The 26,268-nt window shown below is 44.9% G+C and overlaps 1 protein-coding gene across 2 annotated transcripts in view; it reads left to right on the top strand.

Moving 5' to 3' along the window:
• Positions 1 to 26,268, top strand: part of MEGF11 (multiple EGF like domains 11) — a 246,274-nt gene that overhangs the window by 154,627 nt on the left and 65,379 nt on the right. For both annotated transcript variants that reach the window (XM_026648563.1, XM_024205469.1), the window contains exons 10-12: positions 18,211 to 18,331; positions 20,658 to 20,821; positions 21,244 to 21,346. In XM_026648563.1, the coding sequence (XP_026504348.1) occupies positions 18,211 to 18,331; positions 20,658 to 20,821; positions 21,244 to 21,346 (388 nt within the window). The remainder of the gene's footprint in view (positions 1 to 18,210; positions 18,332 to 20,657; positions 20,822 to 21,243; positions 21,347 to 26,268) is intronic.

The raw sequence follows: 26,268 nt of genomic DNA, 5'->3' as shown, positions 1-26,268 counted from the left end.
CTGCAGAGCTGGCTCCACAGCTGCTCCAGCAACATCGGGGCTGTAATTGATCCTGCAGCTGCTGAGCCGCTCCTATGCAGGGGATCTGAGGGGCGCAGCTGTGCCGTTAAGACAACCGTGGAGCGCTGTAATGACAAGCAAGCCCACTGGGAAGTTAGTATGCGGCACTTTTAATAAACATGCATGAGGACAGCCCCTGATAACTGAGCTGCTTAAGCACCAATCATGGATTTGAAAAGCCCTCCCTCAACCGTACCTGTAGATTGGGAATGCACCCTAGTGATACGGAAGAATCTGATAAACACATACAGGAAGCCACTGTAAAGCAGAGGAAACTTCTCTACTGGTAGAAATTCCACCCACTCACCCCTGCCACAGAAAGTCACTCTGTATTCCTCGTGATAAATGACTTGAAAGTAATTGTGGAGGTGGCAGTAGGGTTTACACTGACTCGCTGTGTCCTCCCCTCTCAAGTTTTTAGCGTTTTGTCTGTTTTCCAAAAGTCTAAAGGCCAGATTCTGCCCTCACTTACACTGTTACAAGCCCACGCAAGGCCATGGTGCTACTGGGGTGTAAATGAAGTCAGGATTTGCCCTGACCCTTCTTCTTTTGTTTTTGGTTCACTGAATTTTATTTCTGTAATTCAATAAACGAGGCAAAGAAGGCCAGAGGATATGAATTAAATATGACAGAAGACCACAGGAATCCTGACCTTCTGTCTCGCAAGGAAATCTTGAAACCAACCCCCAGCACATACCTATCAGCTTTCCAGTTACTCAAGTCATTATATATGCTGCTGAAATCAGGCTGAAAAGTTCACACTCTCCATTCTGCAAATAATTGCAGCTCTCTGAGAAACTATGGTTAACTAGCTACTGAGATCTTACTTGGCTTTATGCCTTTGTTTCTTTGTGGGTGTTTTGTTTTTCCTTTGAAAAACGTATTTACCTTCAGATTCTTTTTTGCTATCTGGTGTTGTAAGGAGATACGGCATAAGAACATTTCTCAGGCTAAGACACTTTCAGCAAACTTTAACACTTGTAGATGGAGTGTTTGGTCAGCTTTTACTTCGGTGGGTGCGCAAAGTCTATATTTCATATCTGGATGACAGAACTTATATTGCTTTAAAGGTTTCATCTATTTATGCTGCAGTTTTTTGAAGACCTGTCTATTTTTATTGAACCCTGCGTGCTGGCAAGCAAAGCTAGCACTTCATCACCGAAATGAAAGAATTCATTCTGACACTTCTTTTTCTTGACTATATTGGTAGTTCTGATACAGGCCCATCCCTGTATTATATGGTAAGGAAAGGGATGGAAACTATAAAAATAATGATCTCTTTATAAGAGATGACTTTTCTTTTGGAATATCCCTCTGAGTCCTTTAGGCTTGCCCAGTTATGATCCTGTATTATGCATCTATAGTCATTTGAATCTTTTGTTATTACTCCATCAAATATTTTGGATTTTAAAAATATTAATAAAGGGATGTCCTTAGATTCTATCCTGATCTGTAAGCCCTTGTGTGTATGTAACTCCCATTGAGCTCACTGAGGATTTTGTCTGCAGAAGGACTTCAAGTTTTGAGGACTTTGGACCCAAGTGTGTCTGAATCCTTAATTTTGTGTGTTAAGTGGTAGTTTCTGAATGCAATACTTGGTCCAACACTGAGAAACAAATTCAGCCTTTGAGTTTACATATACATTTCTGCACATGTTTGGAGTAGAATCTGTCCGCTATAACACACCATAAATAACAGGGTAGACACTGTATAATATAATTACATAGAAATCTACTACAATATACAGAACAAACCTAACAAATAATCTATCAGTTAACACAAACAAAAATCTCTGGCCAGTTTTCAGCTCCTGTAAAAGAAACAGATAGGCCCGCACAGCCCACACCAAAATGAATAAAACCGCCAACTACCTTTTTTCACATTCTAAATCTGTAAAGGGGGACTGAAGTGGGCCTTTGGGGGACTGAAGTGGTCTTTTGAGTGTTCCCTCTGGACTCTGGCACACAACATCTGTTCCTGGATCCTTGAAGGGAATACACAAAAGAGAGGAAAGCCATTCGTTCATCTGCAGCCCTTATTCACCCATCACTTTGGCCTGAGAGCAAAGAGTCTTGGGACCACAATAGTGAAGATAATAACCTCCTGGAAAGAATTGGGGGGAAGAGATGCATTGTGCCAGAATTTAACTTAAATTAGCAACGATGCATGGTAGAGAGGGTCAAATAAGAACATCCTTGGTATTTTTACCTTGACTGTGTAGATGCACGTACAGAAAGTGACTGTCTTTCTATCCTGAATGTTGGTTCATGTCTTGTCACGTTGCAGTATGTGGTGTAACTATCTCAACCTACACCAAATCTCCCTCATACTTTTTCTGCAAAACAGAACTACGTCTGGTACCCACTCTCCAGTTCTGGCCCTTTAAAATTTCCTCCTCCTTGAAGGAAGGGAGCATCTTACAGAAACTTAGTGTTCTTCAGCTGAATTTACCAAGCAGGGTAGAAATCCCATGCAGATCAGGAGGAATTTAAAGGGCCAATGCTTTCTCTAACACTCATGATTGATAAATATAAATGTATCAGAAGAATCACATTCTTCCACATATTTGCTTTCATCTTTATTATAAATGTACCATCCTTCACCATTTCAGAAGCAATATTGGCAAATGAATGAGATTCTTCATGGTCTTATAAACCCTTGATTCAGTAGTAAAGGTATTTTATAAACTTCACAGGATTCTTGTTATGAAAAATGATCCTGGGGTTGAGATATTGGATCTGTTTTGGGGTCTTTAATTTATTTAAATGATCAGTTTCTCTTTGAGGCAATTCTAAAAGTACTTCAGTGGAAGCTCATCTCAGAGCAACAGGGCACCTCATCAAAAGATTAAAAAAAAAAAAAAGAGGGGGAAAAATCTTCAATAGAGCCTCTCTCCTTTTATCCTTGATTTACCGAGCATATCGGTTACCCCCCTTTGTGAACAGCTCTTTTCATTTATAAGTATAAAATAAATTCAACTCTTTTATCATGGTGTTTTTGTTACCAATCACCAATATAAATTTTACTGGCTGGTGGGGGCGGGGAAGGTTTTGTGGCACAGCGATTGTCGAATCAACTGGAATATTACAGGCAACAAAAATAGTTTGTCCAGTCTTATTTCACGAATTACATAATGGCACAAACAAGTTGCATTTTCTGCTTGCCCATTTGTATTCATAATCCACTTCTTCAGAATGAAGGTGAACAGCTAGTAGTGGTGGCAACCGCCGACAGAGAGGCTGCACATGTGGCTTTTTGCTCAGGTGCTAGCAAGGTGTGGCTGAATCAATAATCAGTTGCAAGACCAAAAAAAACACCCTGCATCAAGGTCCCTAAAATAAAAAGGACTTTTTGTGGCCAGAGTCTGAGCTTGGAGCATGATAAGGAAGCAACCTGGCTTTATACCATCAGCCTTTGCACTCTTCCTCCTCCCCGGATGTTTTTTCAACATGCCATTTATTGCCCCTCCTTTGTTTTCTTCCCTTATAGTCATATAACTGTCCCTAGGGGGATTAACTGTCTGAGGTGGAGTGAGGCCACAAAATGGGGCATTTTGTGACCTCTCCTGTATTCTGCCTCTTTTGCTGGGCATTGTTGTCAGCTGTGGCTTGTTATCTTGCCACAGCGAAGGAGTGCCTATCTGAACCCATCTCCACTATCTCAGCTACCCAGGAAGTTAAGAGACAGGGATCATATGTGAGACAGGGGTAACCCATGAAGGACTATAAAAGTGAAGACCAATTTGCGGTGGTGGAAGGGGGAGGGGAGCCAATGGAGAGATGCAAACAGAGGAATAACATGATCAAACCAATGAGCGAGGCAGATGATTTTTGGCTGCAGTGTTTTGAATGGATTTTAGAGGAACCAAGGTGCTTTTGTCAAGGCCAGAAAGAAGGAGGTTTCACTAGTTGACATGCATGGTAGCAAAGACTTGGATAAGAGTTTTAGATGTGTGGATATAGATATTGTACTGAAAGAAGTACAAGATTTAGACACATTGTGGATGTGTGGGTCTAGAGAGAAGGCCACATCGAAGATGATGCCCAGGTTATGGATCTGAATGAGAGGGAGGATGCTAACATTGTCCACTCTGAATTAATCTGACCTTGTCTGGAAGTTCGTTCCACAGCCAGGTCCACTCCACTGAGAATGCTTTATCCCCAGCCCCCACACACTTGGTTCTGGGCTTAGTGATCTGCACTGCCCAGTTAATTGTTTTTGTCTTGGTGCTTCATAGACGGAGATGCAGTCTGTAATGTAGCTGGAACCAGACCTGTTAATTGCTTTGAAGATTAGGACCAATGCCCAAGACTCGTTGCACAAGTGCACTGGGAACCAATGGAGGGACTAGAGCACAAATTTGTTGAGTGAAATCCAGTGAAATCCTTGCTGATCTTAAACATAAAAAAAGAAGCTTACAAGAAGTGGAAGATTGGACAAATGACCAGGAAGGACTATAAAAATATTGCTCAGGCATGCAAGAGTGAAATCAGGAAGGCCAAATCACACTTGGAGTTGCAGCTAGCAAGACCTGTTAAGAGTAACAAGAAGGGTTTCTTCAGGTATGTTAGCAACAAGAAGAAAGTCAAGGAAAGTGTGGACCCCTTACTGAATGAGGGAGGCAACCTAATGACAGAAGATGTGGAAAAAGCTAATGTACTCAATGCTTTTTTTGCCTCTGTCTTCACGAACAAGGCCAGCTCCCAGACTACTGCACTGGGCAGCACAGTATGGGGAGAAGGTGACCAGCCCTCTGTGGAGAAAGAAGTGGTTCAGAACTATTTAGAAAAGCTGGACGAGCACAAGTCCACGGGGCCGGATGCACTGCATCCGAGGGTGCTAAAGGAGTTGGCGGATGTGATTGCAGAGCCATTGGCCATTATCTTTGAAAACTCATGGCGATTGGGGGAGGTCCCGGATGACTGGAAAAAGGCTAATGTAGTGCCTATCTTTTAAAAAGGGAAGAAGGAGGATCCGGGGAACTACAGGCCAATCAGCCTCACCTCAGTCCCTGGAAAAATCCTGGAGCGGGTCCTCACGGAATCAATTCTGAAGCACTTAGAGGAGAGGAAAGTGATCAGGAACAGTCAGCATGGATTCACCAAGGGCAAGTCACGTCTGACTAACCTAATTGCCTTTTGTGATGAGATAACTGATTCTGTGGATGAGGGGAAAGCAGTGGACATGTTATTGCTTGACCGTATCAAAAGCTTTGCTAAAGTCTCCCACAGTATTCTTGCCAGCAAGTTAAAGAACTATGGGCTGGATGAATGGACTATAAGGTGGATAGAAAGCTGGCTAGATCATCGGGCTCAACGGGTAGTGATCAATGGCTCCATGTCTAGTTGGCAGCTGGTATCAAGCAGAGTGCCCCAAGGGTTGGTCCTGGGGCTGGTTTTGTTCAATATCTTCATTAATGATCTGGAGGATGGCGTGGACTGCACCCTCAGCAAGTTTACAGATGACACTAAACTGGGAGGAGTGATAGATACGCTGGAGGGTAGGGATAGGATACAGAGGGGCCTAGACAAATTAGAGGATTGGGCCAAAAGAAATCTGATGAGGTTCAGCAAGGACAAGTGTAGAGTCCTGCACTTAGGACAGAAGAATCCCATGCACTGCTACAGACTAGGGACCAAATGGCTAGGCAGCAGTTCTGCAGAAAAGGACCTACGGGTTACAGTGGACGAGAAGCTGGATATGAGTCAACAGTGTGCCCTTGTTGCCAAGAAGGCTAGTGGCATTTGGGGCTGTATAAGTAGGGGCATTGCCAGCAGATCAAGGGACGTGATCATTCCCCTCTATTCAGCATTGGTATGTCATCTGGAGTACTGTGTCCAGTTTTGGGCCCCACACTACAAAAAGGATGTGGAAAAATTGGAAAGAGTCCAGCAGAGGGCAACAAAAATGATTAGGGGGCTGGAGCACATGACTTATGAGGAGAGGCTAAGGGAACTGGGATTGTTTAGTCTGCAGAAGAGAAGAATGAGGGGGGATTTGATAGCTGCTTTCAGCTACCTGAAAGGGGGTTCCAAAGAGGATGGATCTAGACTGTTCTCAGAGGTACGAGATGATAGAACAAGGAGTAATGGTCTCAAGTTGCAGTGGGGGAGGTTTAGGTTGGATATTAGGAAAAACTTTTTCACTAGGAGGGTGGTGAAGCACTGGAATGGGTTACCTAGGGAGGTGGTGGAATCTCCTTCCTTGGAGTTTTTTAAGGCCTGGCTTGACAAAGCCCTGGCTGGGATGATTTAGTAGGGGATTGGTCCTGCTTTGAGCAGAGTTTGGACTAGATGACCTCCTGAGATGCTTTCCAACCATATCATATGATATTCTATGATTCTATGAACCTAAACCATGGAGGAGGCAGGCAACTACATCTTGCACCAGCCTGACCCTCATCCAGAATGTGGGAGATGGAGTTTTCTGGTGAGATAGAGGTGAAAGGAAGTGTTTTTAGTCATTGATAATTCCAAGTCATACAGAAAGTTTCTCTGTCAGTTGGACTGCCTGCCTGTAGGCCTCCATTCATTGGTGTCCAAGAGAGCCCTCTGTGGCATGTTCCATATTTTACCACACCGTTCTACCCTAATAAGTTCCAGCATCTCTACAAGGGTCCACCTTGCTCGTTTTTAACCATTCCCCATCCAGGACCAGCAGTTGGAGGGCCACCGTCCTGTCACAAGTTGCGTTTGAGAAGCAGACATCCTGAAACCATTTCCAGGAACTGTCTTTGTTCATGTCCAGGTGAAGTAGCCACTCTCATTTGGTTATTGGCAAGGATGCCTAATGTGGCAAAGGGTTTAAGAAGGCTTGGCTTTCCTGTGCAAAAATGGACTCAGCCAGGTGGATGACTTGTAATCCCTGGGAGTCCCCCACTGAATGCTCAGAGATCAACAGAAGGTCCTCGTTGGGTCCCACCTTGATACCCCTGCAAAATTATCATCTCTGAATTTGCTAACCTATCTGCTTGCATGCACAAAAGATCTGCATGTCCAAAATGGCTGCTCTTGCCATTTTTGTGGTCATAGGGGACTGGCTGCTCCAGGAGATAAGCCTTTCATCCCTTGGCTACTGGTGCAAATCTGGGCTAAATCAGTACAGATTGGAAATTATCTTCTGTTGGCTGTTCAACGGCCTGTATGAAATGAATTTGGTCTCAGTCCAGCTTCCAGTGGGCATGTGTCCACATCACTAATCCCATCTCTGTTGGCACTGATTGGCAAGCTTGCTGCTAGACTGAACCACCCTTTCACCCTCAAGGTCAAGGTCAATGATGGGGCCATGTGACAAAGCTTATAAAACCAATCCGGGGCTGAAGTGTTTCTGTGGATAAATAGAGAACTCCGTCCCTTAGAACTGTCAATCTGGCGCCTTTCACAAGCATTACATTCATCCCAAACTGTGTTCTGGTTTTGTTACATTGTAGACGCCTTTTTGAAAACTTGGTCCCCTGTGGGATGGCACCGCCAGAGCAGCAGCCTACAGAATTGGGTGGGGGAAATGGTTTAGCTGGAAGCTGGGCAGGCACAGTTTAATCAGGGCCAGTTGCAAGAGAGGAAAGTTTTTTCTCAGCCCCAGAATGTAAAACAGTAAGACATCCTGCAACCTGATCCCAAAGTAGGGTCATTATTGGGAGACCACCTATCCATTTCCAGGCTTTCAGATTCAGCTGTTTCCCAGCTGCCTTTTATACCAACAGACCAGGTGTTTGCTGCCTATTAAACTTGTCCTCCTTCTCCCTCTGGAGCTTCTGCTGACCAATTAGACCTTTTTGCTGGATCACTGGCAGCCACACTGTCTGGGAATCTTTGTGTCCGTAAACCTGACAATGTTCACATCAGCCTCTGGCTGTAGGGGACATAATGAAGGGTCCCTTACACCCACAGGCATTTGTTGTGTGCTTTTTAAGAGGTGAACTATTGTGCTGAAATATTTAGCAAGGTCAATGGATGCAGTTCACAGTGGTTCTGCTTGGTTTGGAGAAATTATGACTCTTGCTTTGAAATCCTTGCAGTTTTTTTTCAAATCTCCGTTACAAACTTCCTTTGTTTTGTTTTGTTTTTCTCTCTCCAGTGGAGGAGGCTTTGAATCTGTACTGGGAAGGCCAAATTCTGCTCTGTTACTCCAGGTTTACTTTAGCATCAATTATTGGCTTCCATGGCATTGCCCCAGATTTACAGGAGAACAGAATTGCCTTCCTCTATTAATGAGCCATGTCTGTCGTCCCCCTTTTTAATACTTGTTCAGTTACATGCAGCATGTATAATCTGATAGCAGCAGTAGTCAAGTCCCAATTCTCCTCCTCTTTCTTCTTTTGTTTGCTTTTTCCTGTAAGCTCTGCTGCTGTTCTATTTACCTCAATACTCCAGAATTTTGTAAGTGGGTCCAAAGGAGCTAGTTTCATATAGGAACTCAGAATGCTTCTCTTTGCTACCAGTTGACATATTGCTTCTGTTTCACCTTTAATTGGCAATGTGGCTATGTCAAATTGTATTTCCATTTCTGTAGCCTCATCCAGTACCAGAGGGGCTCAGTACCTAACTGCAGACTGAGTTATTTTATACGAATTTTGCAGGGAAATCTATTGTTTGTTTAGTCTCCAACTATTAAGCTTCTAAACTTAAATATCTTCATTGGTGCTATTTCGTAGCTGTGGACATGTCTTTGCATAGTTGCTAGTTGATTCTCTTTCTAGTTCAGATTCCAGATTGAAAACTTAAGGGTTGCTAAAACCACTACAATAGAATGTAAATCATTGGTTAGTTTTTCATTTCATTTTCTATTTAACTCTCTGAGGGCTCGATTTTATCCTTTTTAGAAAAGTGCACGTAAATCCAAAATCCTAGCATAATTTTGCATTCTCGTGAGGGCAACAGAACTTCTACCAGATACTAGTCTCTGTTTTTTCAGGCTGTGTGCGCGTGCATAGACATGTCTTGTTTGTCTGTCAATGGGTTCTTCGCTTCGGCTAAACGTGGCTTAGTGTTGAAGCCATATTTACTGTGTGTGTATATACATGTTTGTATTAACACGCGCACATTCTTAACCGCGGAGGTATTGCCATGATTTTATAGTGTGTCTCTTCAGTATTCTGACAATTCAATATAGAGCTGAAACCCTGGTCCTTTTTTTTAATGAACATGCACAGATCAGATAGTATCAGTGACCAGAATTATGTTAAGTAGACAATGCAATATATGCATATTAAATTGCCCAGTTCAAACTGGTAGAACCATAAATACGTAGCACTGAAAAATATGATGGACCAAATTCATCCCTGGTGCAAGCCCATTGCAGTGAGTAGACTCACCCAGGAAAGGGTTTGGCCCAGTATATTGTCACATTTTGTACTACAGGCTTTTGTTGTACTTAGTGTGGGATGATTGAAGAGGAAGTCATGTTACATCCTGGCTGCTCAAAAGGTGACGTACCTCAGCCTAAAGCCAGCATCCGCTGTGCTGTTCAGTTATTGCCATAAAAAGCAACTTTTCACCTACACAGCATCACTGGAGTTTTTTAAGAACAGGGTAGGCAAACACATGTCAGGGATGGTCTGCGTTTACTTGGCCCTGACTCGGCACAGCGGGCTGGATTACATGACCTGTAGTGACTGGGGCATGGGCAGTCATGTCTAATGGGTTAGTCAGGTGCCACACCAAAGGTCAGAGATGGAGTCAGCCTCAAGGGTGGGACGTAGGAACTGGGACTTGGAGTGAGGCAGGAAAGCAGGGACCATGAACAGATGGGGATAGGATAAGGAGGACAGGAACAAGCAGGAAGGCAGGGCTCCGGAGTCAGGTAAGCAGGCAGAGTCCATGGCAGCAACCAGTCAGGGATTCCTCTAGTTTCTCAGACAACTTCCTTTGCCTCTTTCTGGTTTAAATAGAGCTCCCCAGCCAATTAGCGATGCTGGAAGTTTCCCCCACTCGGGTGCTTTGTGGGCAGGTCCCTTTGTGAGCTAGCGCTTTGTTGGCTAACGTCTCCAGTTATTCAGGTGAACTGCTGGGTGGCAGCCATGGTCTGAGCTCTGCCCATGGGCCCAGGTTCAAGGCCCCAGTCCCTTCTGGCCCTACACGTCAATGTTTCTCTGAGAAGTAATTTGCTTTCCATTGAATTCTCTCACCAGCGGTGTCCTGAGGTGGTTAACAAAGTCGGGGAATACTGCCAGTTCTCTAGTAGATCTGTAACAGAGAAAAAGACTACATCTGTGAAATGATGGACTCCAGTCATTGACTTCTGGACCTCCGGGGAGTGTTGCAAAAACGACAGGATGCTCTCGAGTGCTAGAGTGTACGTTTAGCTCTCTGCTTATGCTGACCTCCCTACTGCAGAGCTGTGCAGCCTTCTCAGTTGGGGGCCAAATGTACTAGTTCCAAAAAGGCAAGAGGCTGCAATCAATACTTGGAGGCAGATCCTTGTCCCGTGCCCCTTCCTTTGTGCCACTTTGGCAGTGCAAAATGAGCAGAAACCACTCCTAATTCCCAGCTGGGGATTTCCCCCACATGGAGGCATTCACAGCAGATGCAGAGTTGGCATAGCCAGCTCCTACATCGTCCTCCTTGTCCAGGGAGCAGAGTGGGATGGGGCCGGAGTGCAGTGTGCTCTGGCTATCTTCAGCTGGTGGTATGGTTTCTTAAAGTTAGAGCCACCCCCAGATTGAGCTAACCTGAGCCAGGGCTGGATCAGAGAATCAGGGAGCCTTAGCTGGTTGTTGGTTCTCATTTTCCCCTCTGTGTGCCGTGGTCTGGGCAGTGATGTGAGGAAGGGAAGCCCTCCTTTACTAGGCACTCCCTGAGCTCAGTCAGAGGTAGGTGAGCTTCTGTTGTGCTCTCCTTGGGGCTCCCAGAGCCTGGCAGGAAAGCAGCTCATGGAACAGCCTTGGTACTTTCTCTGCCCTCCCTTGTCATGCAGCTGGTGTAAATTAGGTTAGCTTCATTGAAGTCAACAGAGCAATGCTGATTTAGACCAGCTGTGGATCTGGCCCATTATCTTTGTTCAATTCTGTATGTATTTTGTTTAACGTGCATGTCTAGATGAGCTGGATCATAGGAATAAAACTACTCCTGGAATCAGGCCCATTGTTTTAATATGCAGAATTAATTATTTTTATTGAAAATTTGTTGTAACTGATAATGTGAAGGAGGAAAAAAATCACACAAGGCTAGATTCTGCCGCCCTTTAATCACACTGACCATTACTTCATGCCACGAGTAATTCCATTGAGCCAGAACATTTCGCACCTTTGATGCATGAGGTGTGTTAGTGCTAAGCACTGGACAGAGTGTGGCCAGAATAGCTTGTGCTATTCTGTGAAACTGGCACATCCCTAGGGAACTGCTAGTGTAGCCGAGAGCAGCCCTTAGGCTGCTCTAATTGACACTGGGAAATAAAGTAGCACCAATGGGGGAGTGGAAAGGTAGCTTAGAGCACAGTCTGGCCACATTCAAGGTTCTGGCCCATTTTCTTCAATGGGACTGCTTGTGGAGTAAAGTACTGCCCACCATGAGTAAAGTGGCAGAAATAGGCCCATAGAAAAAACATTTGGGCTCCAATTCACAACAATTCACTAGATACAACTGTCATCCAGACTGCATTGAAAAAAAAACACCAAAGAGTGTTTAGTTTTGTTGTCAATTTCCACACTCAATTCTCTCTGCTTTGTTTATGCACAGCAGGGGCTTTGGTTGTTACACCATTAGAAATGTAGCCAGTACTTCCTTGTTCTGATCTTTGGGATTTATGCACCTGTATCTCAGATCTCACGATAAATCTACCAACAGGACTCAAAGTATGTTTTATTTTGCTGACTAACCCTTTCCAGGAAGTCAAGCTTTCTGTTTTGTTTCTGTTTCACTAAAACCCTTTTACAATACACTAAATTTCAGAATTATTACCAGGAAGGCAGATTTTTGAACTCTGCATTTACTATGATATCTACTGTATACATTAATATATTAGGACAAATTCAGAGGTGAAGTAAATGCCAATGTCAGTTACATCCATTGCTAAATCAGTGTAAGAGCATGTAATTTAAACAGCAAGGGATAAAGGGGTCAGATTTTAGAAGAAAAAGCAACACATCGCACCCACATCCAAATGCATCACCGCCACATGTGGCACTAATTGGTATTGTTGTGTTTAGTCTCGCTAGAACGCCCTGGGATTGATTGGGTGTGGAGAAACTGAACTCACCCCTCACTTCTAGAATTGATGTCTCCAGAAGAGATATGATGTCCTCAGAGGAGTAGAATGGGGAAGGCTTCACTGATGCCGTATTGAAACTGCTTTATGACTAAATAGAGGACTTCGGTCTCCAGGACCCTCAAGGCCTGTAACTTTCAGGAGCACTAAATTCCCTCTTTAAACAAGCATCACCCTCCCTCTCCCATCCCCTCCCCATCTCAGAAAAGCAAAGAGTGAAATAATGAAGTGAAACTGTCACTGGAAAAGGTTTCCCAGTGGCTACTGCAGTATGTATGTGTATTTAAATATCTGGCACAGCTACATCAAATGACATAACAAACCGAGTAAAGGAAAATGTGTCCTTTCTCAGGAACAGTGATTATCTGCAAATTTAAACCCTAGATTATACTAGTAACAAGAACCTTATGGCTGTTGCACTAACCTTTTTTCTGCATTTTATCATTAGCACCAATAACAACATCTGCAGGGAGTAATTAGTATCGCCCAGAGGGGAAAGGAATTCTGCCGGAGGACATCATTATGTCTGGAAAACTAAAGATGTTGTATCGTAAGGTCATGAATAAATTGCTGGAGTCTGGGGTGGAGGAGAAAACAGATAAAAAGTTCAAAGTTTCATATTTCTGTTAATGTGCCTAAGAAGAGCACGTTAAAATTTCCATTGGAATGTCATTAGGGAAATTAGTCAGTTCCACCAGTTCACTTTGCTGGATGCCATATGTTTACCTTGGGGGAATGTTTGGAGAGAACCACTTTGGGTTGATTGTAACTGTCACAATTAAATAAGTAAATATTACAGAGCTGTATCTGTGATCTGCACCAGTGCACAGATCCTGTATACCAGCACGTTGGTGTGCCCTATTATGTATATACGCACATATAAATATGTACTTTGAGAGAGTAAATCCATAGCAATCCGCTTATCTGGACACACAGACACCAGCCACAAACAGCATCCATATTTTGTCTTCCTGATCTGTTTTAGCTCTACATATCTAATGCACTGTACTTGCCCTTCTGCAACCATTTTATGCATGCATTGTAAACTCAGAGGGCCTGTGCGTGGGACATCTCATGTTGTGGTGGAGAGGAGCTGCATATATAACTCACATGGTGCAAAAAAATATTCTGTAAATCTTTCAGTTTTCAGAATATCAAATTAGCCATATAGTGAGTACAGTTTATTATTGGCCCAAATATGTGGGACAGTAAATGTCTTAAATTTCTATTGATTCTGCTAGGCGATGAGGGTGCTGCGTGGACCTTAAGAACACTTACACAAAACTGTCGCCTAGGTTTTTAAAATGTGAACTTAAGGCCACATTCAGTAACAACTCTGTTAGCCTTCTGCATTGCAGAAGCCGTGGAAAATTGATTTTCTGTTTTCCCATTGACTTCAATGGATCTAGATTTGGTCCCGCAGTGTAAACTTTTCCGCTGGATTTCATCCACTTTTCAAAGTTTTAATTTCTCATCTCTTAAACGTTCAAAATACAAACGCCACCAATTATGGCCACAGCTTCGTGCTTGGCACAGTTGCTCATTTTAGAATCACAGCTGGCATCAGAATACTGGATACCAATTTCCAATATTTCCCCCCCCCCCCCCCCCCCCCCGAAGGCTGCTTTTTAGGCATTTAAGGGCATTAAAGTTAGTGAGAGTCTTTCTGTGGACTTCGATGAGCTTTGTAACAGGCCGTTAAAATGTGAGCGCCATTGTTTAAGGTGTAGCAAGAGCACGCCTTTAACAGAAACAAATAAGCTTACACATGCTGTTAAGGCAATCATGAACAGGAAAAGTGCTTATTTCTTTCAGGATCCAGAATTTGTTCACACAATAGCACTTAAAGCCTTGGTGTGTTTATAAGCGCTGCTTCCCATTTTACAATAACTGTTTTGGGGAAAGGAAATCTCCACCTTACTTGTGAACAGAAACAAGCCATGTTATCGACTGCCATCTGGGAAGATGGATGCTCTGGCCCTCATGAGTCTATTAATATTTGATGCTGATGGATGTGAACTGGCAGCTTGCATTATTGATGGAATTTGGTTCCTTGGACCTAGCATATCAATACTTAGGGGAGAATTAACAATAATGAGCGTTGCATGCCCAAATCTCTGCCAAGGAACGTAAAAGCCTATCATTTAGTTTTAGCAACAATTAGCTAATATTTACTGTATTATTGTTACTATTAATCAACTATTCATTCTGATTACAAGTCAACTCTTTGGCATCAATGGTGCCAGACATCCCATGTGTGTATGCTTGGTGCACTGTGATGTTCCCATCATGTTCAGAATTAGAGCAAATGAAGGGCCTGTTCTTTTTAGTTGCTGAGCATGCCAAGAAGGGCTGAGTAGCCTCTGCTCCTGTTAAATGGAGGTGTTCAGTATGTCACAGGATTGGGCCTGAAGAAGATGTTGTGGGAAGTGAGAGGACATGAATCAGGCAGACCCTGCTTTACAAGGGGAGATGGACTTTAATGTCACGGTTTCCTGAATTAGGGCTGATCCAATTCCCGTTAAAGCCAGTCAGAGTCTTTCCATTGACGTAAGTGAGAGTCGGATTTGACCCTTAAAGCCATAAAGTTTCGTTCGGATGGATACGGGGCATACATTGTGATGAATTGAGCCTTCAACTTGAAATACTGGAGCAACCAAATGAAGCGCTTCTGAACGTTTATGATGTCCATATGGATCAGTCTGGTATGGAAGAGAGACGTTAAATATCAGGTTATTTATAGCTAGATTTTTTTAATATAGCTGTAATGTTTTCAGGGGTGTACATTTGATTGAATTAGCTATTCCTTCCCATCTCACATACCAGATTCAGGCTTTTCACTACACTCATTAACCTTCTGAACTTCACAGAAAAAAAAGAATCATCAACATAAGGTGCACAGCTGTTGATTAATTTTACTAAATAGGATAGAAATATAAAGTGCCATATTGCAAGAGGGAAGATCCAGTAAACAACATTTGATACCAGTTTAATAGAACATATAACTCATTAACAACTGGATAGAAATGTACTGCAATATTATCCAGTGAGGCAGGTGGGAAGAGGTGCATGGAATTTACATATCTTTAACAGTACCTTAATGTATTTAATTCACAGGTCAGTCTCCCAAATCAAGTTCAAAATGTTAATAACTGGTTCTGCATTTATAATTAATAATATCTTAGTGCCAGTGCTACAGTTCAAGTGCATTTTCCTATTATATAATTAAGAAGTTAAGTGTATGTGGCAGTTGTCACTCAGAGAGTTCTGGAGGTCTGGCTAGTTATAACCAGGGAGAGAAATCTCATTAAGCCAGCTAGGTGGGGGAGACAAGGTGTTCTGTTTTGCTTTTTTAATTCAAGGTTGTTCACACAATAAATGTAACTGCGAAGGGACAAAGTAGCTAACTGCAGTTAAGCCACAAAGTACAGTATACACCTCTACCCCAATATAACGTGACCCGATATAACATGAATTCGGATATAACGCGGTAAAGAAGCGCTCCGGGGGGCCGGGGCTGCGCACTCCAGCGGATCAAAGCAAGTTCGATATAATGCGGTTTCACCTACAACACGGTAAGATTTTTTTGGCTCCCAAGGACAGCATTATATCGGGGTAGAGGTGTACTTAAATTACGTACCTTAATGCTCCCCAAAACCCAAAGACTTTTAGAGTAAAGGCTGAATTGTCATGGTGGTACTGGGCATTTTTTATAACACCTTTCTTCTTAGGAGCTCAAAGTGCTTTATAAACATTTACCCCCCTCATCCCTGTGACTAAAGTGGGAAAATATTATTGGAGCCAGACCTACAGCTGGTGCAGATAGTGATAACTCTGCAGGGAATTTGCACCACGGGAGGATCTGCCCCTTGGTATCCATGGTACAGCTGGCACACGGGGATGTTGCATCTCCATACCCATAGTCACCGAGTTAGCAACAGAACCAGAAGTCCAGACACTCCATCTCTAGGCCACACCTTCATCCTACTTACTGGAGCATTTTAGATCCATGCCCTATATTGCCACAGTGGGGTGACTGAACACTAGACTTTACAAATAGCTCTGCTTTTCTTTCCTTCTACAAGAAAATCGCTTTTACTTCTAGATCACCGGTTCTAATCCAGCACAGGTTGTAGTCATCAAAAATTAGTAGTGACCACTGGCTGTTCCATGTCCTGTGTGAAATGAGTTGGAAATCTCATTCAGGTTTCCACATCACAACAAACGGATCTATAAGTGGCACTAATTGGCCACCGCATTGTCGCTCTCAGCAGAAGGGCGAAGGACTGACCGGGCATAGAGACTGAATGCCTCTCTAACATCCAGATCAACTCCTGGTTCCCCCACATCAGTCTGGAGGCACATATGGCAGTGTGGGTGAAGAGAGCACTTCAGACACCCTGGCGGTCAAACCGACTCCTCTGTGCAGCCAAACGTTTTTGGGGGGCCTTGTCTCTCTCTCTCTCTCTCTCTCTCTCTCTCTCTCTCCACTAAGGTCTCCACTAAAGCCATCACCTTTTACAAACACAGCATTCGCTAAAAAATTAGACTATAGGATTTGCTTCTGGACAGAGCATATTTGTGTGGTCTAGCTACCATCCCCTTAAAACAAGGGTTCGCTGTACAGCGAAGGCTGAAAGTCTCTTACTTACAGTCTCTTACTGTACAATAGAAAGCTGGAAATTCTCTTAACCATCTGTGGATTTGTAGTACTATAAAATCTGACCCTATTTCCTTTTGATGTCTTATTTGCTGCTTAGTGCTGTAATACGTAGTTTCCCCCGGTGAGGTGGTATTTTTTTAGAGCCTAAGCAAATTGACATTTTGTACATTTGTATCTGCTGATAAATGCATAGTCACATCAAAGGAGTGATGGTTCTTCTCCTGGGCTTACACACATGAAATCTGCACCTTTGATCTTTAAGATGTGGGTGTCAGTGCAGTGCATGGTGGCTTTCTGTGACATATAACTGCATATTCTAATGGAATTCACTGAAGAAGAGCTTCAGTCTAAGAGCTTATTGTGACTTACACAACATTGCTGCACAAGGGAGTAGAAGAGGGGGGTATGCTTTCCCTGTGCACTTCTGTGAGCTTCTCAGATCTTGGGTCTGGGCATACAGGACTAAGGGGATTCTGCTCACCATTTTACTCCCTTGCTGCAGCAGGTGGAGAGGGTATGGACAAAGTCTTGGTTCCATCTCCCTACTTGCCGACCAGTACAACTGAGACAGCTCAGGGAACACTGTCATTTACTGCTAATGCAGGCCAAATTACTAGAGCCCCTACCCCAGAGCTAGGCAGAAACAGGGGCCGGGCTGTCACCCAGAGAGGTGTCTGAGTCACAGTGCATCCATAGCTGCTTCTCCAGCAATTCAGGTTACGCATCACCCCTTGTTCAAGGCTCTGTCGAAAGTCACAGTCCAGCCCTAAACAAATTCATGCGCCAGCTAGGTTAGTGTATCAATATGAAGGTCTAATGCACTTCACTACTTAATTTTTCACGTCCATGATCTGTGGTGGATGCATACACATGAGCTCTGTTAGGCTTCGGTTACTGAAAAATCCTTTCTTTGGAGCATTTGTGTCGGCTCAGGTGCGACCGAGCTCTGCAGAGCTTCAAACTCTGTGTTTTGTGATTAGTGTTTTGTAAGCGATGTTTTGGTTAATGCACTAACATCTGTTCTAGGCAGTTTGTTTTTGGAACTTTCATGCCTCCTGTTGAATGGCTGCCAGAAACTTGTCCCTCTCCTCCAAGTCAATCAAACCACTAATTGCATCATAATCATAGGACTCAGAGGTGACTGTTCAAGCACTGAAGACTAAGCTATCAAGTCTTAGTGTGCTGTGTACCTTGCTGAAAGTGAAAGCCTCCTTTATGTGCAGATGAGAAATTCCTGAAATCCATATTTTTCTGCCTGACACTGGTTTTATTTTGGTTTGCAGGGAGATGATTGCTCCATTACTTGTGGGGCCAGAACCTATGGAGCCAACTGCTCGTCAGTATGTAACTGCAAAAATGATGGTGCATGTTCCCCCGTGGATGGCTTGTGTCTTTGCAAAGAAGGTAAACGTAATTCAGATGGAAGAGCTGGCTGCTGGTTGCATTGGGTGCCGTAAATGTCGCTGTCCCTTTTAAGTTAAAACAATGCAACTGTATGTAAATTGTAATTGATTTGCAACTAAGCAGAATTGCGCCGTCAGCAGCTCCAGTGTGTTCCATTTGTAAATTATTAACTGTCTCCATGTGTTTCTGAAAGAGTCTGAAATGGCAGGGTTCACTACGGGCCAGATTGCATTTGACAATCTGCCCAGATGAAGGGGCGGTGTGGAGCTGCACTGCCTCTCTAGCAGACCAGCGAACAAATTGTGATTCAGAGTCACAACTCCTCCCCCAGTGCCCATTGCTCTAGGGGCAATTAGTTACCTCTCCGCGTCTTGTGTAGCAGCTCACTCCCTGGTGTGCACCTGGACTGCCTCTCTGGCTGGCAAATGGAAGGGAGCAGAGCTAGGGCTCCTCACACTCTCTGCCCCTTTCTCTCAGGGTGAGTAGCTCGTGCTCTCCCACAATCTGAGGCCTTCCTCCCTCCTCTTCTTCCGCTGTGTGGCCGAGCAAGGGCTGTGCCAGTCTAGCCCTGTGCTGTTACCCAGTTAACTTACTGCAAATATTGATTGAGTGAGGCTGGCTCCCATCTGGGTAACTGGAACCTCCCTCCAACCAGAGACCTCCACAACTGCAGCCCTAGTGCTTCCCCAAACACAGGCCCTGATGTGGCTAGCATTGCCACTGGGCCATCCTTCAGATCCACACACCCAGGGCCGGCTCTAACTTTTTTGCCGCCCCAGGCAAAAAAGAAGAGCGCTGCCCCGCCGTACCCCGCCCCCGCGAGCGCCGCCGAAATCCCCGCCCCCCCAGCACCACGCAACCCGAAGCCCCGCCCCCCTCCAAGTGCCGCGCCGCCCGAAGTCCCCACCCCTCCTCCGAGTGCCGCGCCAGCCCCCGCCCCCCCAAGACCCCGCCCCCCTGAGCACCACGCCGCCCGAAGCCCCCGCCCCCCCTCCGAGCACCACGCCGCCCAAAGCCCCCGCCCTCCCTCCGAGCGCCGCCCGAAGCCCCCGCCCCCCCCGAGCACTGCCCGAAGCCCCCGCTCCCTCCCCCGCGCTGCCCCCCCCAACACCACGCCGCCGAATCCAAAATAAATAAATAAATAAATAATCAAGCGCTGCCCTGCCCCAAGGTGCCGCCTCAAGCACGTGCTTGGTCGGCTGGTTCCTGGAGCCGGCCCTGCACACACCTCTCTGCAGACTGCGGCACCTCCTTTGTGGGGAGCTCTGGGGCTTTCTGCCTTCCTGACCCACAGTGCCTTCTCCAAGCCCTCTTTGGATTGTGCATCTTCTCACTGCCCCTGACAGGCAGCTATGTCTGTATGGCCTCATATGGCAGGCTTGAGCCCTAAACTCGCACTGAAGCAAAGAATAATAAAGACTCGAAGAAGAGCTCTATGTAAGCTTGAAAGCTTGTCTCTCTCACCAACAGAAGTTGGTCCAGTAAAAGATATTACCTCACCCACCTTGTCTCTCATATCCTGGGACCAACATGGCTACAACAACGCTGCACACAATAATAAAAGCTGGCATTTCAAGCAGGAATTAATCAATCACTGTATAACTCCATTTCACTACAGTGCATAAACCATGGTATTTCTGCTAAACTCCATTACATGTAGTGGCAGCGTATTGAATTCCGCTCGGTGTCTGGCAGTTAAGAGCTGAGCCTCAATGGCTAGGTGTCGTGTGTGTGTGTGTGTGTGTTAGCTTCTTTATATTAAAGAGCATTCCCACCAAAATAGAATGTAAAGAACCAGCAGTGCCATGTAACTGTTCTTCCGCTTATGTTGTATACCAGCTCTTCAGTATGCAAAAGGTCTTGGTTGTTCCAGATTCTCTCCCTGCCTCAGACCCTTAGCAGTGCTGGGGCCAGAGAGCCCCCAGGTCTCCCCAGCTGGTGCAGCCAGCATAGCTGTCTCCTGTATCTCCCCCACCCAACTCCTGGCCCTTAGGAGTCAGAACCAGCAGGCACACCTTAGCTCGAGGCTGCTCTAACATCTGCCAGGGCCAGCGAGAATCAGAAAGCTGCAATTTCTGTGCTCTTCCTCCCTGCCACCTCCACCCTATTGCACCTTACAGATCCTAGGTGCAACAGAGAATCTTGGCCATTCAGTCTGTGTGGAAAGTGCACACGATACAAGCTGTGCTTATTAACCTGCTGGCTGTAGAGAACAGTGTCATACTACAAATGGACGCCCCGTAGCTCTGCATTCATTTTTCTTTTTTCTAACAATGACAGTTGAGGAAACATCACCGAACGTTGTTTCTGTTGCATGTCTCTTTAGGATGGCAGGGGGTTGACTGCTCCATTCCATGTCCAAGTGGAACTTGGGGTCTTAACTGTAACCAAACATGTGACTGTAACAATGGAGCAGCCTGCAATCCAGTGGATGGGTTTTGTCTTTGTTCGCCTGGATGGCAAGGAGAGTACTGTGATCAGGCATGCCCTGTAAGTATTAGTAGAATACATCTGCATCTGTTATTAATAATATCCCCAGATGATGTGCATGGCACACATATATATGATAGATCGATAGAACGTTTTTGTCATGGGCTCTAATGGAGGAATGAAGAAAGTAATCTGTAAATAACAGATCAAAGTTCTAAGGAGTCGGGTAGACTAGTTACATTTTGTACTACATGCTATCAGAGCTATGATCACGTAGTCTGCGTTGTCTCTTGAACATTGTTTTGCGTTCTGAGTTTGGTTCTTTTTAGAAGTGGTAGGCATCGTGTTTTTTCGCCCGGACTGTCGCATGTTAATTTAAAAAAAATGCAACTTAGCATTAAAATGGGCATGATAGATGATGGTGCACATTTAAGGACCAAAATCTGATTACTAAGGCGCTTTTAAATTTATGTTTTTGGAAGGATGGAACATATGGCCTTAATTGCAGTGAACGCTGTGACTGTAGCCATGCAGACGGGTGTGATGCTGTCACTGGTTATTGCTGCTGTCTTGCCGGGTGGACAGGTAACATTACTAAGCTATTCTGTGTAATATGCACGGTTCTGATTCTTATATCACCTCCTTCGCTCAACTGGCTGTATAATTTTAAACAAAATATACAGGCGAGAGATTATAAGAATTTACGCCGATCAGAAATGCTCATGATGGTGGGATAGGCTAAATGGCTTTGATTAAATCTGTATTCATATTCATTGAAGAAGGCTTCAAATCCTTGAGCCAGGTATTACCCTTCTGTAAAAAGAATTCTTGGTCACGAGGAAGCTGTTTTGGAAACCTGCAAAGTTTTCCTCGTGCAGTTTTCTCTTCTATTGTCCTCTCCATAGGGAGACATTTGTGGCCTTGTGGAGCCTGGGACCTGCATATCAGGGAAAGCAGCTAGCAAACACAGGGATCCAGAAATGCCATGACACTTGTTGCTTCTCCTAGGGCAGCGTAGCTCCTATGGGAATCATATGGCCGTGAGCTGTCTCCTCTATATTTATACTTTATCCATTAACCACGCTGCCAAGAACAGTAGGTTTGGAGAGCAAGTTGATGCTGGCTCTGCAATCCATTCTCCTGATTGCTTAGAAGGAGCAGAGAGAGGCTTTCCATAAGATCTCCGAGAGTGCTGGCCAGCCTGGGAGATCCCCAAACGCTATCGGACTCAAACTGAGATTCGAGTGCTAAAGAGTCTCTGTGGCCGTTGCTGATCTTGGGTCCTTTCATATTGATGGGATTCTAAGAGGACAGCCGTGAAAATAAACCACAGCTTACACAACGTCAAGCCTCTGCTCCGTTCGAAGCAGGGCAGCAGCCGCTGGAAAACCTACGAGACTTGCTTTTAAAAAAGGAAAGTTTATCTTCGTGGCTTTGAATGCCAAGTCACATCATTATCCCGGCTGCCCAAGGGCGGCCGTAGCAATGGAGATGCATTAACAATGCAGTTGCATTAACGGTAGCTTCTTTGGGGAACTCAGCTGCTTTCCTAAGCAATGTAAGATTTGGAGCAGGAGTGGCACTGGGTGGTCTGAGCTAAAAGCAGCCAGCACATTCAGGGTCCTGCAACCCAAGTCCTAATTAATGGCATAAGCCACTGCCTCCCTCCTGCTGAGTGGACTCCTCAGCACAGCAGCTCAGGTTCCTAAGGAGAAAAGCAGACAAAGCCATGTGAAGTGTTTAAAATTTGAAAACAACTTTTATAGTTAAATAAGATGTAAAAATAAAAAGTGCAGTGCACTGTTTAAAAACTGGGCTGCTTTATAAACAGCATACTGGACACGCATACTTTAAAACTGGCCTTCCCCAAGAAGATCCGGTTTATAAGGTCACTAACATACTCTGGGGTTTGCATTCCTCGCTCAGTATACCTACGTGAGAGTGGCGTAGAGGCGTTCCGCTGTCCTTGTGCCTCTCTGCCATCAGTACATGCATGCATCAGGCTGATCGTGTGTTATTGCTGACTTTTCAATGAGTAATTAGAGCAGGGGTGGCCAACTTGTGGCTCTGGAGCCACATGCAGCTCTTCAGAAGTTATTATGCAGCTCCTTGTATAGGCACTGACTCCGGGGCTGGAGCTACAGGTACCAACTTTCCAATGTGCCGGGGGGTGCTCACTGCTCAACTCCTGGCTCTGCCACAGGCTCTGCCCCCACTCCACCCCTTCCTGCTCCCTCCCTGAGCCTGCCGTGCCCTCGCTCCTCCCACCCCCCCACCCCCCCGCAGCCTCCTGCAGGCCACGGAACAGCTGATCAGGAGGTGCGGGGAGGGAGGGGGAGGCGCTGATCGGCGGGGTTGCCAGTGGGTGGGAGGTACTGGGAGCGGGGTGGGGGAGCTGATGTGGGGGCTGCTGACGTATTACTGTGGCTCTTTGGCAATGTACATTGGTAAATTCTGGCTCCTTCTCAGGCTTAGGTTGGCCACCCCCTGAATTAGAGGGTACCCCCTTCCGACAGTTTTTTTGGCCACCATTTCAAAAGAGATTAAATGATTTTATGAAAGTACAGTTAATCACAGAATTGGGTATAATTTTGGAGGTAGGAAGGAGGAGAGTTTACTATGTTCTAGGATATTTTTTTTGAACGCCTTTTTGCAGGTAGCATTCCACAAAAAAGTGTTTCTTGTCCTCAACTGCTATTCTGTACCTCAGGCCGATATAGCCAAAAGGAAGATTTCCAATAAATGTTCTACCCTTCTTCTCACAAACACAGGCACACTTGCAAACGTACCACACACGCAGGCGCAAACCACTCTTGCTAAAAGTAAGGGTAATATCTGCACTACCCCCCTTGCTTTTTCTTTCACTACTGGATAATATACATACTTGTTACCTGCTAAGGCCTAACTGCACCCTGCAAATTCTCCAGGCATGGAACGCCATTGACTTCAGTAACTTCAGGATCACGTTCCAATTAGGGAAGAAAATATTAGGTTAAAATTTCAGCCCCGGTTGAAATTGACATCTAGATGGTAAAGTGATGGGTACATAAAAAATGCTGATAGACAGAGCCAACATGTATTTTGTCAATTCTGCTTTCAATGTTTTTCCATTTGGCTTCACACCAAATAAAAGGATAAATTCGACTCATTTGTGTTTGAAAGTATGTAATTTCAGAGACTCGTCAGTTAGATAATTATATATTCACGTTGGTGAGTATGTCATCAGAGAAGATTAATCTTATGGTCTGAAGTTGTTGTGAACTACTCTGTGATGTGTGCTTTACAAACACGATGGGATAAATAATTCAGGATAAAGTTTGTGCTTTCCAAGTTTGCTACTAATTAGACATGGCCTGTAAAAGATGAGGAAAGTTCAGGAACATCTGAAGATTTGTATTACCCACTCACACCAGGCAGAGAAATTCATGTGACTTTCCAATCCTAATGGCCACAAAACTTCAGCTGAAATAGCATATTCTGTATGTTCATGCTACATGTGGGACTCCCATTGATGGCAGTGCTCTGTGCAAAGATCAAGGGGAAGATGCAGCCCATGTTCTTTAAAGTAGGTTTTCAAGATGTGACTGATATAAACCTTCAGAGAGAGATAAGATGATAGGAGCACACAGGAAAGACTGGGTAAGAAAACTCAGGGGGGGAAAAAGCCTCATAAGGACTGAGTATACAAGGGTACTTATTAGTAGTCCCCCAACCCCCTGTTGTATTATGATGGCACCTATTGAGACTCAGTTGTACGATGCACGAGACAGTCTGTATCCTGCCGAGTATACAGCCTAGATTAAGACAAGATGCAATCAGTGGTTGTGACAGACAGCGGGGTGGAGGGAGTCAGAAGCATCAGCAATGGAATCACGAAGTTGCATAGACCAGCTGTGTGCATAAATAAGCAATTCACCATGTCAGCAACAAGCTGTAAGTGCTCACTCTGGCCCAGATCCCACCTTCAGAGAGATGTACATTATCGTCAGTGGGAGTCCCCCACACACGTTCAAAGGTAGATCTTGGACCCACTTAAACAGATGAGAGTTGAGACAATTTCTCCATGTCTTTATTACTGAAAATTAACCCCCAAAGGACACCTCGGCCTGATACACATAAATATCATGTTACTAGTAGCTTTGGAGATCTCTTGGAAGGAAGGCATCTGTGATTAAAAGAACAAGAAAAGTTGGCAAAGGGCTCTCAGATGGCAGAAGCCAAGTGAGACGTGTTCAACCTGGGCCAGAATCAGATCTCAGACATGTGCACATGCTGCTGAATTTTGTTCCACATGGAGGAAGTGGTAAATGTTTTAAGAAATAAGGTCTCAATCCTGCAGGGAATTGAGTGCCCATGGCCCTGAGTCAACACTGCATTTAAGCACCCGCTTAACTTTAAGCACTTGAGTAGTCTCATTGAAATTAAAGTAAAGCACATGCTTGAGTTCATTGCTAGACAGGAGAGGCAGAGAGTTCAGCACTTGGCAGGACTGAGCCTGAAATGAGCAAACTCAGAGCTTTTTAAAGATTTGCAAAGGTCTCTCTTGTTCTAAGATCAACTGTGTATTTCAGCACCCATCACTTTGTATTTTCTTCCTCACGGTGCACGGTGCAGGAGGCCGTGTGCATCGGCCTTAGACCTGCCAACATGGTAGTCATTTGGAAGATGGTTTTTCCTTGCACGTTCAGGTTAAAATGAAAGCCCTCAAACATGGAGTGCTTTAATGTTAATTGTAGTGGGTTAATTTGGGATGTCATGCACATTGAGTTCCTTGTGAGATAGTAAACACTGTAGTGTGAGATAGTGAACGCTGGAGGATAAGTGCAGGCTGGAATATTTGCTGGTTTGCAGCAGTGTGCAAGCAAACAGGGCAAAGAGAATCAAGAGTCCCTAGATAACCTGGTGAAAGCCAGGGACACTCAGGCATTGCGCTCTGGACATAAGTTCAGGCCAGGATCCTCTTGGGTTTTGTAACTAGAAATTAGAAATAATGGTCTCATTTGCCTTGGTGGCCCAGCCCAGGGTGAGCTTTGGTAGACGTTATCCATGAAGTAGGCATAATGTCAGCTGCAGGTCCCAGGAAGTACAGCTACTTTGCCACCCTTATAAAAGGGAGGTGCTGCAGGAGCTCCTCTCTGAGCCCTGCCTACTTGGCCCTCCCTTCCTTTGTTGTGGCTCGTGGTGCGAGCCAGGAATAGGCCTTGCACACAGAGAAGCTCAAGGACTACAGTTGGGCCCAACTCTTGCGCAGAGGCACAAGAGTGGGGAAGCTTCTTGCATATACCTCCTCCCTCATGCAGGAGATGAGCCCAATCTGGCCCAATGAGCCAGATTGGGCTGTTTGCAGCTCAGTTCTGCATGGACAATGACCTCATCACAGATACCAGCATTCAGTTGTCATTAATTGGCCACTTAGTTGGTAGTCTCAGTAGAAAGGCCAAGGGCTGAATTAGTCATGGACATGGATCTGTTCTCTCACCACTGCAGGTGGCTCCTCTAAAGCTGGA

This window comes from Terrapene carolina, unplaced genomic scaffold, assembly GCF_002925995.2.
Source record: "Terrapene carolina triunguis isolate 2854851 unplaced genomic scaffold, T_m_triunguis-2.0 Scaffold67, whole genome shotgun sequence".
Lineage (NCBI taxonomy): Eukaryota > Metazoa > Chordata > Testudines > Emydidae > Terrapene > Terrapene triunguis.
This window is presented reverse-complemented; position numbering and strand designations above follow the sequence as displayed.